Source organism: Felis catus, chromosome B2 (genome assembly GCF_018350175.1).
Source record: "Felis catus isolate Fca126 chromosome B2, F.catus_Fca126_mat1.0, whole genome shotgun sequence".
NCBI classification, from domain to species: Eukaryota; Metazoa; Chordata; class Mammalia; order Carnivora; family Felidae; genus Felis; species Felis catus.
In genome coordinates, this window is record NC_058372.1 from 11,534,556 (window position 1) to 11,550,288 (window position 15,733).

At 39.2% G+C, this 15,733-nt stretch overlaps 1 protein-coding gene across 8 annotated transcripts in view; it reads left to right on the plus strand.

The window, feature by feature from the left end:
* NUP153 (nucleoporin 153) overlaps positions 1–15,733 on the plus strand; it is a 91,872-nt gene that overhangs the window by 16,090 nt on the left and 60,049 nt on the right. For 6 of the 8 annotated variants that reach the window (XM_006931416.5, XM_019830198.3, XM_019830197.3 and 3 more), the window contains one exon: positions 13,925–14,150. The exons of 1 other annotated variant lie outside the window; for it this stretch is intronic. In XM_006931416.5, coding sequence (XP_006931478.2) covers positions 13,925–14,150 — 226 coding nt within the window. Of the gene's footprint in view, positions 1–12,074; positions 12,694–13,924; positions 14,151–15,733 lie in introns of those variants that run through there. One more of the 8 variants, XM_045057073.1, reaches the window with a different exon arrangement.

The window sequence follows — 15,733 nt, forward strand, 5'->3', positions numbered from 1 at the left end:
GGAAATTTTTTAATAGTAAAAATTGTGGTTTATAATTTAAGTAGCTAATGGCTAGAAGTCGTGACATTACTTTTACCTCCCAGTAGGTTTCTCCCAGATGTATACAGAAAGGGCCGGTTTTTAAATTTCTTTGTGAGGAACAGGGGTGGGGTATTGCAGGCAAATTTAAGATTAGAATTCAGGTCACACGCCTGGCCATTTAACCTAATCCTTTTGTAGAATGGAAGTTAGACACACATGCTTTCTGTTTCTCTTGAAGAATAAATGTCTTTGAGTTCTCAGATCTTCTTACAAGAAAGTTACTATATAAAAAATAAGATGTTTTAAGTACATGTATTGGATGATCTGGACAGAGTTTAAAAAGGAGTTAATATATTCCAGGTGGCAAATGTTACAATCACAGCTTATTTTTAAATGTACTTAAGATAAACTAATTTGGGGGACATGATGCCTTAACAACATAATACTTATGATCCAGATTGCCTTAGATCGGTTGTGATTTAGGCTGCGTAGTTTTAAGACCTTGATAATTTATCTTTTCCCCTTATCTAAAATACTTCCAGCTTCTTGCCCTAGCCATTTGAAAACATTTTTTTAATGTTTATTTATTTTTGAGAGAGAGAGAGAGAGAGAGAGAGCGAGAGCGCGCGCGCGCAAGCGCACACTGGAGTGTCAATGGGGGAGGGGCAGAGAGAGGAGGAGACAGAGAAGCAGGCTTCAGGCCCTGAGCTGTCAGCACAGAGCCCTATGTGGGGCTTGAACTCGCATACTGGGAGATCATGACCAGAGTTGAAGTCGGGCGCTTAACCGACTGAGCCACACAGGCACCCCTTGCCCTAGCCATTTAATTGAAAAAGAAAATACATTTTAGCTTTTGAATTGGGATTAAAGATGTTTGGGGGTTTCTTGATCAACACGGCAGGTGTTACTTAATTTTGGCAGAAAACACCAAAGAAAAGTATGCAGGAGTATACAAATGCTCAATTTTTAACAATCTAAAAATAAAAACTGTCCTTAGTCCTTACTGGAACTTTTGTGGACTTGTAGACTGCCTGCTAGCTGTCTGCTGTCTTACGTTGTCTGTCACCTCTGTGTTTTGCAGCAGCTGCTGAGTCATCATGAATAGCAAGGAGCTTCATGACATGGCATGTTTTATACTAATGTTATTTGATTAAATGTCCACGGGTTTCTGGGCAAAAATGAAGTTTTGGGTTGTGTGGTAGAGGGTTGGAATAAGAACGGGAGGTCTGGCACTGTCGTGGATGCTTGCCATCGCCTGGCAGGCCAATTAGCTTGTGCGGTCAGGCAGTACCTGCAACTTTTGCGTGTGTTCATCTGACTTGTAATTTCCTGTTTTGACTTCTCAGCTCTGCTAAGATACATCTAAAGATTACATTTTTTTCCTTTTAACTTCTGATCTTTAAAATGCCATCTTGCTTGAAGTTTGGAGACAGAAATCCGTTTTCTGACTCAACTAACTGAAGGGCAGTTACTTAAAGAACTGTAGAAGCAAAAATGAAGAACAGCCCTGAATAATATAAGTCGATCATTTTCACTTGCCTTCTGTCCTCCTTAACTCAGCCCAGATGCATTTAGGAAATGGTGTCATTTTTCTAGTTGGGAGTGAACACATCACTGAAAGAAGATGTGGTTAGTTTTTGTCCCCGCTTCAGTCGCCTTTCCCACTTCTTGTGCGGATTGTCAGGCCCGGGAAGTCAGCTCTGGAGAGATCAAGCTTTTCTTAGTAGCAACCACAAAAAAACCTGAGCCCATGGGCAAACCAGAACCTTGCCTCTGGAAGAATACTGCCACCTCCTGGTGAGAGGGCACTATTTATTTTTGCCCTTTTTTGAGGGGGGTGTGCTTAAGAGGTTTTGTCTTCTGGTCTGGAGCTGTGGGAATCCACTCATTTTATCTACCTGGATATAGCTTGTCTTCCAACAAGTTAGTTTTTGCATTTAGCTATTTTAGAAAAAGGAGGGAATCCCTTTATTTAGTAGCTTAAATCAGGAGTCTGCAAACTTTTTTTTGTAAAGGGCCAAATAGTAAGTATGTTAGGCTTTATTACCGCAAGTTGTTTGTTTTGTTTATGCAGCCCTTTAAAAAATGTAAAAATCATTCTTAGCCTGGGGCTTGTATAAAAACAGGCTGAGAGCTGAATTTGGCCCACAGACCATGTTTTGCCTCACCCTGGTTTATATGATAGTTTAGGTTTTTTTGTTTGGTAGTTTCTATATGATACTGTCTCCCAAGTATGCCCCACTTCCAGGTATGTCCTACTTGGGATCTGATGGCTAAAGAGTATTCTCAGTTTTGAAATGGAAGGATATTTAGACATCAAATACTTATTGCAGAATGTACTAAGGAGTTTTGACTTTAATTTTATCTTTACTGCTTTGTCTTAGATGTTAAATACTATCAGTGGAAACAACTGGAAATAGTTGATAGGGAAAAAATAATGGAATCAGAGTATCTGGGTTTGAATTCTGTTCTGCCAGGATTTGGACAAGTTATTTAAATTCTCTGCTTAATTTATGTGTCTGTAAAGTGAAAATTGTTGTGAGGGTTAAATGAGATTAGTAAAGCTCTTAGAGCAGGGCGTGGCATATATAGTAAGGACTCATTTGAAATTGTGATTAAATACAGCCTTTTTAAAAAATATATTTATTTATTTTTGAGAGAGAGTGAATAAGCGGGGGAGGGGCAGAGAGGGAGACAGAGAATCCTAAGCTGACGGTGCAGAGCCCAACGCGGGCTTGATCCCAGGAACAGCGAGATCATGACCTGAGCCGAAATCAAGAGTGGGGCGCTCAATCCCCTGAGCCACCCAGCTGCCCCTAAATACAGCCTTTTGATATAAATGTTTGTCTTTGAATTTTGCTGCCTCTCAGTAGGGTTTTTTTCCTTTATGTACCCAACCTCAAGCTTTAATAGGCTTTTATTGGATTTAGGGACTTTTTACTAGGTGATGAGGCCAAACTTATTGAGTACTTATTTTCGAACATGTTGCCTTCAAGAAATGCCAGTCATTTAAGTGTATAGGAGAGTAAATCCAAATATGAACTTACTTAGTGCATAGTAGGTTTTTTGTTGGTGATGAGAGGCCCTTGTATGTGATATTTTATCAATTCACTTACCAGTGTTTGAAGTAAAATGAAGACTTCGGTCTGATGTTACTAATTAAAACCATTTTCTTTAGGCACAGAGTATTATTAGGAAGATGTAATGACCTCGTGTTTTCAAAAATGGTTTTATTTGTAGGCAGTTAGCTTATGGCCCTGGTTGCAATATATTTTTAAGATTCTTCTGTGTTGGGTGGCCTGATTTAAAGTCTTGCTACAAGATACAATTTACTCTGTTTGCTATCAGAAACAGGATGGTAGAATGCCTTTCCTGTGTATAGATGTTTCAGTTTGCTTGATTTTGCTTATCTTTTTCATAGTGTGATTTAAGAAGTAAACTCTTAAATCCCGTTTTCAAATAGATTATTTAAGAAAAGTGACAATATCTTGTATAAAACTTTTAGTGGGTTAAACTGCTTTGGTCTTTATTGGGTTTCCTATGGCTAGTTTGAAAGGTCTTTTAGGGATTCCTTTTCTTGTTCTTGTTTGATTACTGTTAATTATCTATGAATACCACCTCTATAATGTGGAACACTAAAATAAGAGACCAAGTCAGGTCATGTTTCTCCTTACTGCATTAGGGCAGACTTTTGAAGGAGGACTTTTGAAATTTGTGGCCAGTTGTAGTTAAAAAATTTTTTTTAGCCAGAATAATTTTTATGCTCGTGGTTTTTTTGGCTTCATTTCTTGAAGTTGAGAAGAGAAATGGAAAAAGTGTGGATTTTAAGTGGCTGTAAGGATTTGGACTGGGGATGGGGAAACCTTGGCTGCTGAATGACTATCTGTAGGTTGTAAAATAGGACAGATAATAGCTTAGATTTGAAGGTTAAATTCAGATTATTGAAACCAGATTCAGTATAACCATATTAGATTTTGAATACTTCATTACTTTTTTTCCCTTGTGGAAATAACTGAGTGTTAAAGTTAGGTGTTAAAATTTAGTAATGTTAGAATAGATATATTACAAAACTTGAAATAACTGAAGGATTATAATGGCATTTAAATTTTTACTATTTAGTGTTTCAGATGTTTTTATAATTCGATATTCGTTATTTTATTTAAAAAATTTTTTTAACATTTATTTTTGAGAGAGAGAGTGCGCGCGAGCTAGTGGGGGAGGGGCAGAGAGAGAGAGAGAGAGAGAGCGAGAGCGCGCGAGGGAGAGAGGGAGACACAGAATCCAAGGCAGGCTGCATCCATGCTCTGAGCTGTCAGCACAGAGCCCAATGTCAGGCTCGAACTCACGAACAGTGAGATCATGACTTGAGCTGAAGTCAGATGCTTAACGGACGTAGCCACTCAGGTGCCCCATATAATTAGATATTCTTTAAGTCTTATGTGAAGTCTTGGGTTCTGTAGCCTTTGTTCTTCTTCGTTCGGGCTTGGAGGGAGCAAGGGGGAAAACAGGGAAACTACAACATAAGACTTTCAAAAAAGTTTGGAAAGGAGAACTTGGTGACACAGGAGTTCCGTGGGTAAAGAGAGTGTGCACAGAACCCTGAAAGAAAACTAAGTAAAAGCCAGTGACAGGTATTAACAAAATAAAGGCAGCCAAAAGAGCAGATAGAAATGAAAACAGCAGTGTATTTGGGGCAATAGGGGCTCCAAAACCCTGAAACTGAAGATGGATTATATTTGGTATTTATAGTTAGGGACCCAGTGAAGTTACCTGAGAACAGGGATTTTATAATCTGAATACTACTACTATTTAATAGGGGATAACATGGAGAAAAGAGAATTTAACAGAACCAAAGTCAAGAAAACTAAAACCTAATAGGAATAGAGAGCTTTATATAAGGACAGGGAAGGCTGTATAGTAATGGTAAATTGGCCACGTAGGAGGGATGTCTCTGGTTATTCTAAGGTTACAAATTGGTGAAAAGATACATAGGAAAATAATGTTTTTTTCATTACAAACGAGTTCTGAATTAGGATGGTAAAAGAGCCTTGCCCCACCTCCACCGTCTTTCATTAATCCTTGAACTCAGGTTAAAAATAATTCGAAAAGCTAATATAGTCACAGTATCTTACACATTGAATGTGCTTGATATGCATTTAGTGTTGAATTGAATTTACTTCTAGCCTCCAAATTATTTGTTGTAAATATCAGTGGCATTTTTGCCATGTTTTGCCAATTTTTGTCACATGAAAATCCCTGAGTTCTTAGAAAAAAATTCAGCAGTTTAGTCCAAATTTAAAGATTCACTCTTTTAATCCTTGATACAAGTTCATTACTTATGATTCTCTAGTGCAGACTTCACTTCAGGGTTATAAGGAGTATTTTTAAGATTTTGATGCCCCATTTGTTCTGTTGATTTTTCTAAGCCCTTCATTAATTTTGCTTTCTTTGGCTACCTTTCTGCTTTTCTTCATTTCGTTGGCTTTGTGTTATTTATCATTCCGAGGATGGTTCAGTTTTCCCGTACTCTTGGCTAGCTTCACAAGTTGTCTTTTTGGAGGAAGGGCTACTAGTGTAGCAACAAAAATAGTATTTTCTTTTTTTTTTTTAATTTTATTTTTTTAATTTACATACAAATTAGTTAGCATATAGTGCAACAATGATTTCAGGAGTAGATTCCTTAGTGCCCCTTACCCATTTAGCCCATCCCCCCTCCCACAACCCCTCCAGTAACCCTCAGTTTGCTTTCCATATTTAGGAGTCTCTTCAGTTTTGTCCCCCTCCCTGTTTTTATATTATTTTTGTTTCCCTTCCCTTGTGTTCATCTGTTTTGTCTCTTAAAGTCCTCATGTGAATGAAGTCATATTATATTTGTCTTTCTCTGACTGATTTCACTTAGCATAATACCCTCCATTTCCATCCACATAGTTGCAAATGGCAAGATTTCATTCTTTTTGATTGTCAAGTAATACTCCGTTGTGTATATATACCACATCTTCTTTATCCATTCATCCATCGATGGACATTTGGGCTCTTTCCATACTTTGGCTATTGTTGATAGTGCTGCTATAAACATGGGGGTGCATATGCCCCTTCAAAACAGCACACCTGTATCCCTTGGATAAATGCCTAGTAGTGCAATTGCTGGGTCGTAGGGTAGTTCTATTTTTAGTTTTTTGAGGAACCTCCACACTGTTTTCCAGAGTGGCTGCACCAGCTTGCATTGCCACCAACAATGCAAAAGAGATCCTCTTTCTCCGCATCCTCGCCAACATCTGTTGTTGCCTGAGTTGTTAATGTTTGCCATTCTGGCAAGTGCAAGGTGGTATCTCATTATGGTTTTGATTTGTATTTCCCTGATGATGAGTGACATTGAGCATTTTTTCATGTGTCGGTTGGCCATCTGGATGTCTTCTTTGGAGAAGTGTCTCTTCATGTCTTTTGCCCATTTCTTCACTAGATTATTTGTTTTTTGGGTGTTGAGTTTGAGAAGTTCTTTGTACATTTTGGATACTAACCCTTTATCTGATATGTCTTTTCCAAATATCTTCTCCCATTCTGTCGGTTGCCGTTTAGTTTTGCTGATTGTTTCCTTCACTGTGCAGAGCTTTTTATTTTGATGAGGTCCCAGTAGTTCATTTTTGCTTTTGTTTCTCTTGCCTCTGGAGACGTGTTGAGTAAGAAGTTGCTGCGGCCAAGATCAAAGAGGTTTTTGCCTGCTTTCTCCTCGAGGATTTTGATGGCTTCCTGTCTTACATTGAGGTCTTTCATCCATTTTGAGTTTATTTTTGTGTCTGGTGTAAGAAAGTGGTCCAGATTCATTCTTCTGCATGTCGCTGTCCAGTTTTCCCAGCACCACTTGCTGAAGAGACTGTCTTTATTCCATCGGATATTCTTTAAAAAAATTTTTTTTTTTTAACTTTTATTTATTTTTGAGACAGAGAGAGACAAAGCATGAACGGGGGAGGGTCAGAGAGAGGGAGACACAGAATCGGAAACAGGCTCCAGGCTCTGAGCTGTCAGCACAGAACCCGACTCGGGGCTCGAACTCACGGACCGCGAGATCATGACCTGGGCCGAAGTCGGCCGCTTAACCAGCTGAGCCACCCAGGCGCCCCTCCATTGGATATTCTTTCCTGCTTTGTCAAAGATTAGTTGGCCATACCTTTGTGGGTCCATTTCTGGGTTCTCTTTTCTGTTCCATTGATCTGAGTGTCTGTTCTTCTGCCAAAAAATAAGGTGAAACTATTACACCAAGAAAATGTATCACTTATTTTTGGATTCTAGAATTACTGAAGTCCTTTTTAGCAATTTGTCATAAGATACCTATTTTTTCATGTTTATATATTTTTGAGAGGGGGCGGAGGGGAGGGGTACAGGAAGAGAGAGACAGAGGATCTGGAGTGGGCTTGGTGCTGACAGCAGAGAGACCGATGTGGGGCTTGATCTCACAAACCACAAGATTATGACCTGAGCCAAGGTTGGATGCTTAACCTACTGAGCCACCCAGGCGCCCCTTTTCACGGAATATCTTATGTGGGCATAAGAGGTTGGTTGAGCAGCGCAGTCGTGGATAAATTAAAACTGTGCATCAACTGATCTGTGTACCGTACAGATCTGTTGTCTGTCCTCACAGGGTTGATGCTCTAGGGGAGTGGATGGACAGACTAATTATCATTCTGTTAGACAAATTGCCATCATAAAGGAAGTACAGGGTACTGTTGGTGCATATAAGGGGTGACTGTCCCAGACGTGAGGGATCAGAGGTTTTCTGTAGGTTTCTGTAGGTTTTCCGATACCCAGGTCTAATGGTGGCAGTTTTGCCTACCACTGAAGCCTCTGAAAGTCTAGAAGTTAGTCCGGTAAAGGAGGACTTGCATATTCACTCCTTAGTAGACCTTTGCTCAGTGTACCTCTATTTCCCTGTCGGGTTTTTTTCCTCTTGGTATCATAAAGCGGTCTTTCTTCAGGTCCATATAGGAAGCTGACGTGCCACATTTCCATAAAGACCTGAAACATCTTCTCTCAAGAACTCCTGAAAATGTACACCTTCTTTAGTAAAAGCATCAGAGGTGCTTTTTCTTCCATAAGAAAACTATTTCTCTCCTTTTCTCGTTCCCTCAGCCTTTCTCAGTTTTCCACTTAGAGACTGAAGAATCTAGTAGTTCAAAAAAAAATTTTTTTTGAAGTGTATTTATTTATTTATTTTGAGAGAGAGCATGCGCCTGAGCCGGGGAGGGGCGGGGAGAGAGAGAGAGAGAGAGAGAGAGAGAGAGAGAGAGAGAGAGTGAGTCAGTCTCAGGCAGGCTCCACACCGACAGCATGGAGCCTGATGCAGCCTGATGTGGCGCTCGAACTCAAACCGTAAGATCATGACCTGAGCCGAAACCAAGAGTTGGATGCTTAACTGACTGAACCACCCAGGTGCCTCTGGTACTTCAGAACTCTTAAAAAAAAAAATTGCCAGGCAGGAAAGTATCTCTCCAAGTCTGTTTGATAGACAAAGTCCCTTAGCTCTTTATAGTCTCTCCAATTCTGAGCATAATCAGATTTATATTTTTCCTAGCAGTTTTTAAAAATTGTAATATCTGATAGCTGGTTATTAACTGTAAAGAAGTGGAAATAAAACAGATGCAAAGGTAGGCTTTTATGTTTACTGCTTGTTTGATTTTTCAGAGCTGATATTATAAGGTAGATATTTACAAAATTGGTATAAAGGTATGATAATATTCCATAATGAGATAATCATGGAAATAGGGTGGTCTTTTAGGTAAAACTTTATGTTGTAGTTCAACTTACCGGCCAGCTGTGTTTTCCGTAGCCTTTATTGGGAACACAGTCTTTGAGTTTTAGGTGATTTTAGTACCCTGGTTCTCAAACTTTAATTTGCATAAGAATCACCTCAGGAGCTTGGTAAAAGACATTTGCATTTCTAACTTGCTCAAAGGTGACACCAGTGCTGCTGGTTTGAAGACTGTAATTTGAGATCCACTGTTTTAGTCCTTGTATAGTGACTAGATATATAAGCTACAGAACAAAGGATTGCACGTACATTCCCATCCATACACATGCACACACATATGATTAAAGAGAAATTTTTAAAGTTTTTAATAGTTATTTAAGGCTTATTAGATTTCGTATTTATTAATAAGTTTACCAGAAACTTAGAAGGCATGTGCCAAGGACAGTACTGTATTTAAGACTTTGCCCTTTTTGTTTACTCTGTCGTAGTTTACCAGAAGTTTGCATGGCTAGGTCTTTGCTTATGTAAAATACCTATCCCCTTCTGCTTCGCTGCTTTATTTTTGTTCATAGCACAGAATCACCATGTTGTTTTCCTATTATATTTATTAAGTTCTCGGAGAGCAGGAACTTGTTTCTGTTGCTCCCCACTGTTCCTTGCCTGACGTGTAGTGTGCCATCAGTAAGTATTGATTGAATGAATTGAATGAACAAAATAACACCTGCATTTACCTATATAAGTTGGATAACATTCTCAAATATTTTACAGAGATAAAGATTGGACTGAACTTTTGAGTATTATGAGTGTTGTATGTGTGTTCCTTTGTTGATAAGGCTACATGGACTTTTTCATTTTCATGTTCATTAGAAAAAAAAATTAACAAGTAGCACTGCTTTATCAGTTAGGGGGCCCTGCAAGAAACCGTTCGTTCACTCCAGATGTTCAACTGAAATATCTTTAAGGAAGAGTCTGCTTTGAGATACGTGGGCGGTTAAAGGAGTAAATACTGGCAGCTAGCAGTAGCGGGAGGCTGCTACTCTGCCGAGGGCTGGAGGGATTAAGGAAGAAATGGTGTACCTGGAGTGCAGGAGGTGGGGCCCACCTGGCTGGAGCTGCAGTTTTAGAGATGGGGCCCTTGATCAGAGAGGGCGCGCAAGAAAGAATGGTCTTCTCTGCATTCCATGAATATCTAGTATCCCCTAGTCTCTCATGGGCCATTCCTACCAGAAGCCAGTTTGGTGGGACAGCCCATCGAGAATGAGTGAGGGAAGAACAAGTGAAGACCAGTACAACATCAAATCTGTGATTTGATAGATTGTATTGTGTAGGAAGAGCTGAATTTATTTTGGAGAAATGAATGGATAGAAAAAAATCCATTAATAATAGAAGAGGTAAAAACCATGGCTACAGTTGGGGGAATGACTGGGGAAATAGTTCTAGAAATAAGCTGCCTTATGTTCACAGTCCACTGTAAGATTTGTTTTTCTGATTAATTTTAAAATATGATATATCTTAGTTATTGTACGACTAGTGCTCCACATACATATGTTTTCCAGATAACTGTTAGGAGTTAAGTATACATAATTTTTATTCCCCTCTTACAGAGGGACCTTTTCTCTAAAATGTATTGTAATTTCTTGAAATGCATCTAATTTCTGAGTCTCTTTAACTAGAATGGTGGCTCTCAAACTTGAGCGTACGTTAGACTCATTTGGGAGGGTTTGTTAAACAGGTGAGCCCTATTTAGTAGGGCAGGGCATGAGTTGACGCTGAGATTACCAGCAAAGGGACCACACTTTGGGAACCACCGTGTTAGAGTATACTGAGCTTAATTGTTGTTGTTGCCTTAGGGGTCATTTACCCTACACAGGTATGTTGAAGTTAGGGATGCTGGTTTTTTATAATGATTCCAGGTCAGTTTTATCACCTGCGTTTCTTGTTTCTGCCAAGCTGTCCCTCATTGTGCCATCAGTAAGCCCTCTCTCACTGTAATGTTCTTACACTAACGCTGCTGTGGGCTGTGACCAGACACATTGGTTAAATTTTGGTTTAGAAAAAGAGAAGGATCTAAGCAAACTTTAAGAGCTTTGGTGAATGAGCTTTATTTTATCCATTTTGACTGTTCAGTTTTGTTTGATTATTCTCCACAATACCTAATGCTGCCGCATAAGTGACCTTCGGTGAATGATGGTGTAATGTTGCTGTTCTGTACTTTCTTTTTAAAAAAATTTTTATTTATCTTGAGACAGAGTGGGGAGGACAGAGAGAGTGAGTGTGTGTGTGGGGGGGGGCAGGGAGAGAGAGAGAATGAGAATCCCAAGCAGGCTTGGGGCACGGTCAGCGTAGAGCCCAGCTCAGGGCTCGAACTCACGAACCGTGGGATCACACCCCGAGCCGGAGTTGTATGCTTAATGAGCGGAACCACCCAAGTGCCCCTGTACTTGCCTCCCTAAGTGAGTAGGGATCACAGAGGATCTCTGGTATTTTTAGTAGCCTAACACCTTAGAAATTCACAAAAAAATTATTCTACATTAAATTCTTGCTATCACTGCTTCAGGTAACTTACTGCTTCTATCAAGTATGTGTCTTTTTTCAAGTCTTATTTGAACAGTGTTACATTTATATTTTGTAAGCCTATTCAAATCTTTTGAAATATGTAGGGAAGTGGTAAATATTTAAGTATAGGTAATAAGTAAAATAATATTATGTATATTTTTATAAATGCTAAATCCTGGATGTAGATAGATAATCCTTCTGAATAACTAATACTGAGTTACAGTACTGAGAAGGGGAACAGTGAATCTGTGTTTCCAGTAGTGAGTATTTTATAGGACTGTTGGCTTCATGTGTTACTAGAGAGCTTACATTGTTGTAGAGTGGTTCAAAATTTCTGTTTGGAGAATACATGGAAAAATAATTACATATTTCCCAGTGGTTAGCTATACTTTTCATACAGTAGAGAAAATATTGTTCAAGTGCCTGTATCAGTCTTTTCTGTTGACAGGATTTTTCAAGGCTTCTTTGTCTTGGGTTAGCTTTCAGAGTAGATTTATCTATTCTGCCGTGATTTTTAACTATTGTTTTTTGTACCTGCCAATTCATGTTTTTCCTCCTGTGATTCTTTCCTTGAAGCCCCACAAATGGTACTTTATGAAGGAAATTGTTGCCTAAAATTGGTTATCTCACCCCAGTTTGTTTCTGCTGGCTTTTTCTTCCTCATTAGTAATAAAATTATCAGTATATGTTTCTGTTATATTTTGTAAATTGTGAAGTACTTTCACTTTATTTCATTTGATTTTCATTATAATTCTCTCTCAGGTAAGAGTAGGAAGGGTATTATTGTTATTTTACCTAGAGTAAATCAAAGTACCGGGAAGTACTCAAATTTTATCCTAGGTCCTATCAATCCCAAAGCCCATCCTTTCACTTTATCCTAGATAAACCATAGTAGTTGTGTTTGTACCTTAGGTAAGTTACTTTAAACTACACTGTCTCTCTTCGTCCGTAAAGTGACATTATTAATGCCAGCTTCATAAAATTATTGTGAGGATTACATTTAATATGTCTCAACTGCTTAGAACAGGGCCTGGTACATAGCAAAGCTACAATAAATGTTAATAATACTGTTGTTATACCACACGTTTTTTTCCCCCTTTAAAAGTTGTCATAATAAAGTTAATTCCTCAGATCTTCCGACAACCTTTGATGTAACAGAATTTTCCCATCAGAAATATCTTACTTGCTTTTGAGAGAAAAGAGCGCGTGCACGAGTGCTCACAGGAGAAGGGCAGAGCGAAAGGGAGACAGAATCCCAAGCAGGCTCCGTGCTACTAGCGACACAGCCCCGCGCAGGGTTGGAACTCACAAACCAGGAGATCATGACCTGAGCTGAAATCAAGAGTCAGATGCTTAACGACCGAGCCAACCAGGTGCCCCCAAAATCTTAGATTATTTATTCAATTTATTATGTTGGATTAGTTATGTTCCTCCTTGTCTTAAAAAAACTCATATTTATATTCAAATTTTTTATCTTAATGTGCAATAAAACAATTGCAGAAACTGTTGAAGGTATTGTTTATGTTGCTTTTTTTTTTTTTTTTTTTTTTTTTTTTTTTGCAGTTTTATACCTTTATTTGACAATCAGCGATTAGTTCTCATCCACATTAACTGTCTGTAGATTTTTGAAAGTGGTGACAGGTACATAGATAACCAGTGTATTGAGCTTGTTTGGTGAATCTTCATCCTTGGTATGTTTTCTGACAACTGCACATGGATACGGTATGGCACATTCCTCATTCCTTTGGTCCGGACACCTTTGTTGACCGTGGTGTCAGTGCATACATCTGGAGTTCCTATCTCCTTCATGGCAGATTTCCAGATCTCTGAGTGCCCAAGGAGCACACTTCTTGAAACTCATTCCATGGATGCTCTTATGAATATTGATGGTGTATTCTCTGGTCACTACCTTTTTGATGGCAGAATGGCCCTTCTTTTTGCCACCCTTCCTTGAGGAAGCCATTCTGCCAGGTCCTGTTTGGAGAGGAAGTGTTGCTTCTTTTAATATGCTGGAATCAAAATGGATGCCTTTCGCTGGGATTGTAACATTTTAGTGCATTATCTCATTACTTAATCTGAAATGTATGGGCTTATTTGATGGCCTGTTGGGAGTTTTTTTTAATTGTATTTTTTTAATAAAGTATTTTTTTTAAGTGTTTATTTTGAGAGAGAGAGAGAGAGAGCGAGAGCAAGTAGGGGAGGGGCAGAGAGAGAAATCCCAAGCAGGCTCTGTACTGTCAGTGCAGAGCCCGATGCAGGGCTCGATCTCACAAACTGTGAGATCATTACCTAAGTCGAAATCCAGAGTCAGATGCTTAACCAGCTGAGCCACCCAGGTACCCTGCCTGTTGGAGTCTTTTTAAAGATTAGAATAATAAGGCCTTTTGGGGGCAGTTATTGATTCATGGGTATGGAAGAAAGAAAAAAACAGGAATTTCATAATGTCTATAGAATTGTAAAATACCATTATTCTGGCGTAACTCAAGTGTCTGAACTTTAGGAAACTTCGGAAGTAGTTGTGTTTTGCTTGGTAGGGCTTTGTGTAAGTACTAATGTAGAAAGATAAATTTCTAAAACTGCCTTATGTATTTCTCCCTCCAACAGGGCATTCTTAGCAGGGTTACAGAATCTGTTAAGAATATTGTGCCAGGATGGCTACAAAGATACTTCAACAAGAATGAAGATGTGTGCAGCTGCTCAACAGACACAAGAGAGGTACCACAGTGGCCGGAAAATAGAGAAGATGATCATCTGATATATGCCGATGAGGAGAGCTCTAATATTCATGATGGGAGAATCACTCCCGAGCCCACAGTCAGTAATACAGAAGGTACACAGAATGTGAATATTTTGTTATGAGCGATAGGTTTTCATGCCTTAATTTTAAATATCTTTATATTACTTGGCTGTGGTAAATCTAATTAGGTAGTACATAAACCATGTAGGAGGAGGGTGATGATCAGGTTCAAATGAGTTACTTACCAGCTTTTTGTTTATTAAGGGAGGCTGATAAATCATTTAAGAGTGCAGTCTCTGGTGTTAGATTTGGAGTTTGAATTTTACAGACTGTCCTGTGGCTTCGGACAAGAGAATCTGTTTTCTCTCAGTATCTTCATAAATTGGTTTGAAAAAAGTAAATGTGAAACCATTAGAATAGGTCCTGGCACTGAGATAGATGATGGGTGAGGAAGATGTGGAATACACACATGCACACACACACACACACACACACGCTCAGGAATAGTAAGCAACTATAAACAAGAGGGGATCGTGCCATTTGCAAAAACATGGATGGACCTAAAGGGTATTATGCTAAGTGAAATAAGTCAGAGAAATGAGAAGGACAAACGTCAAATGATCTCATTCATGTGGAGTCTAAAAAAACAAATGCATAAACAAACCAAAAACAGAATCAGAACTATAAATACAGAGAAGAAGCTGATGGTTGCCAGAGGGGAGGGGAATTGGGGGAATGGGCACAATGGGGGAAGGGGAGTGGGAGATAACAGTCTTCTAGTTATGGAATAAGTCATGGGAATAAAGGGCACAGCCTAAGGAATACAGTCAGTGATAGTGTGATAGAGTTGTGTGTTGACAGATGGTAGCTACACATGTGGGCATAGCATAAAGTATAAACTTGTTGAACTGCTATATTATACATCTGAAACTGATGTAATAATGTTGTCAAGTGTACTCAAAAACCCTGGGGGGCGGTGCCTGGGTGACTCTGTTGGTTAAGTGTCCAACTAAGGCTCAGGTCATGATCTCATAGCTCGTGAGTGCGAGCCCTGCATTGGACTCTGTGCTGACAGCTCGGAGCCCGGTGCTGGCTTTGGACTCTGACTCCGTCTGTCTCTGCCCCTACTCCACTTGTGCTCTCTCTGTCTCTCAAAAATAAATAAACATTAAAAAAAAGTGTACAATTCAGTGGTTTTAAATATATTCACAGAGTTGTTCAGCTATCACCACAGTCAGTTTTAGGACATTTTCCTCACCATCCCTCTCACCCCCACTTCTCCCCCAAAAAATCTATTCTCATGAATAGTCACTGTCCATCCCAGACAACCACTGATCTGTCTCTATAGATTTGCCTGTACTGGTCATTTCATATAAATGGAGTCCTTGAATATGTGGTCCTTTGTGTCTGGATTACTTCACTCAGCATGTTTTTCAAGGTTCATCTGTGTCACAGTGTGTGTCAGAACTTTATTCCATTTTATTGCCAGGCAATATTCTGTGGTGTGGATTATTTTGTGTATCCACTCAGTTAATGGACATTTGGGTTATTTCCACTTTTTGAATATTATGAGTATTGCTGCCATGAACATTCATGTGCAAGTTTTTGTGTGGCTGTTTTCTCTTGGGTGTACACGTAGGAGTAGAATTGCTGGGTCATACGGTAATTTTAACGTT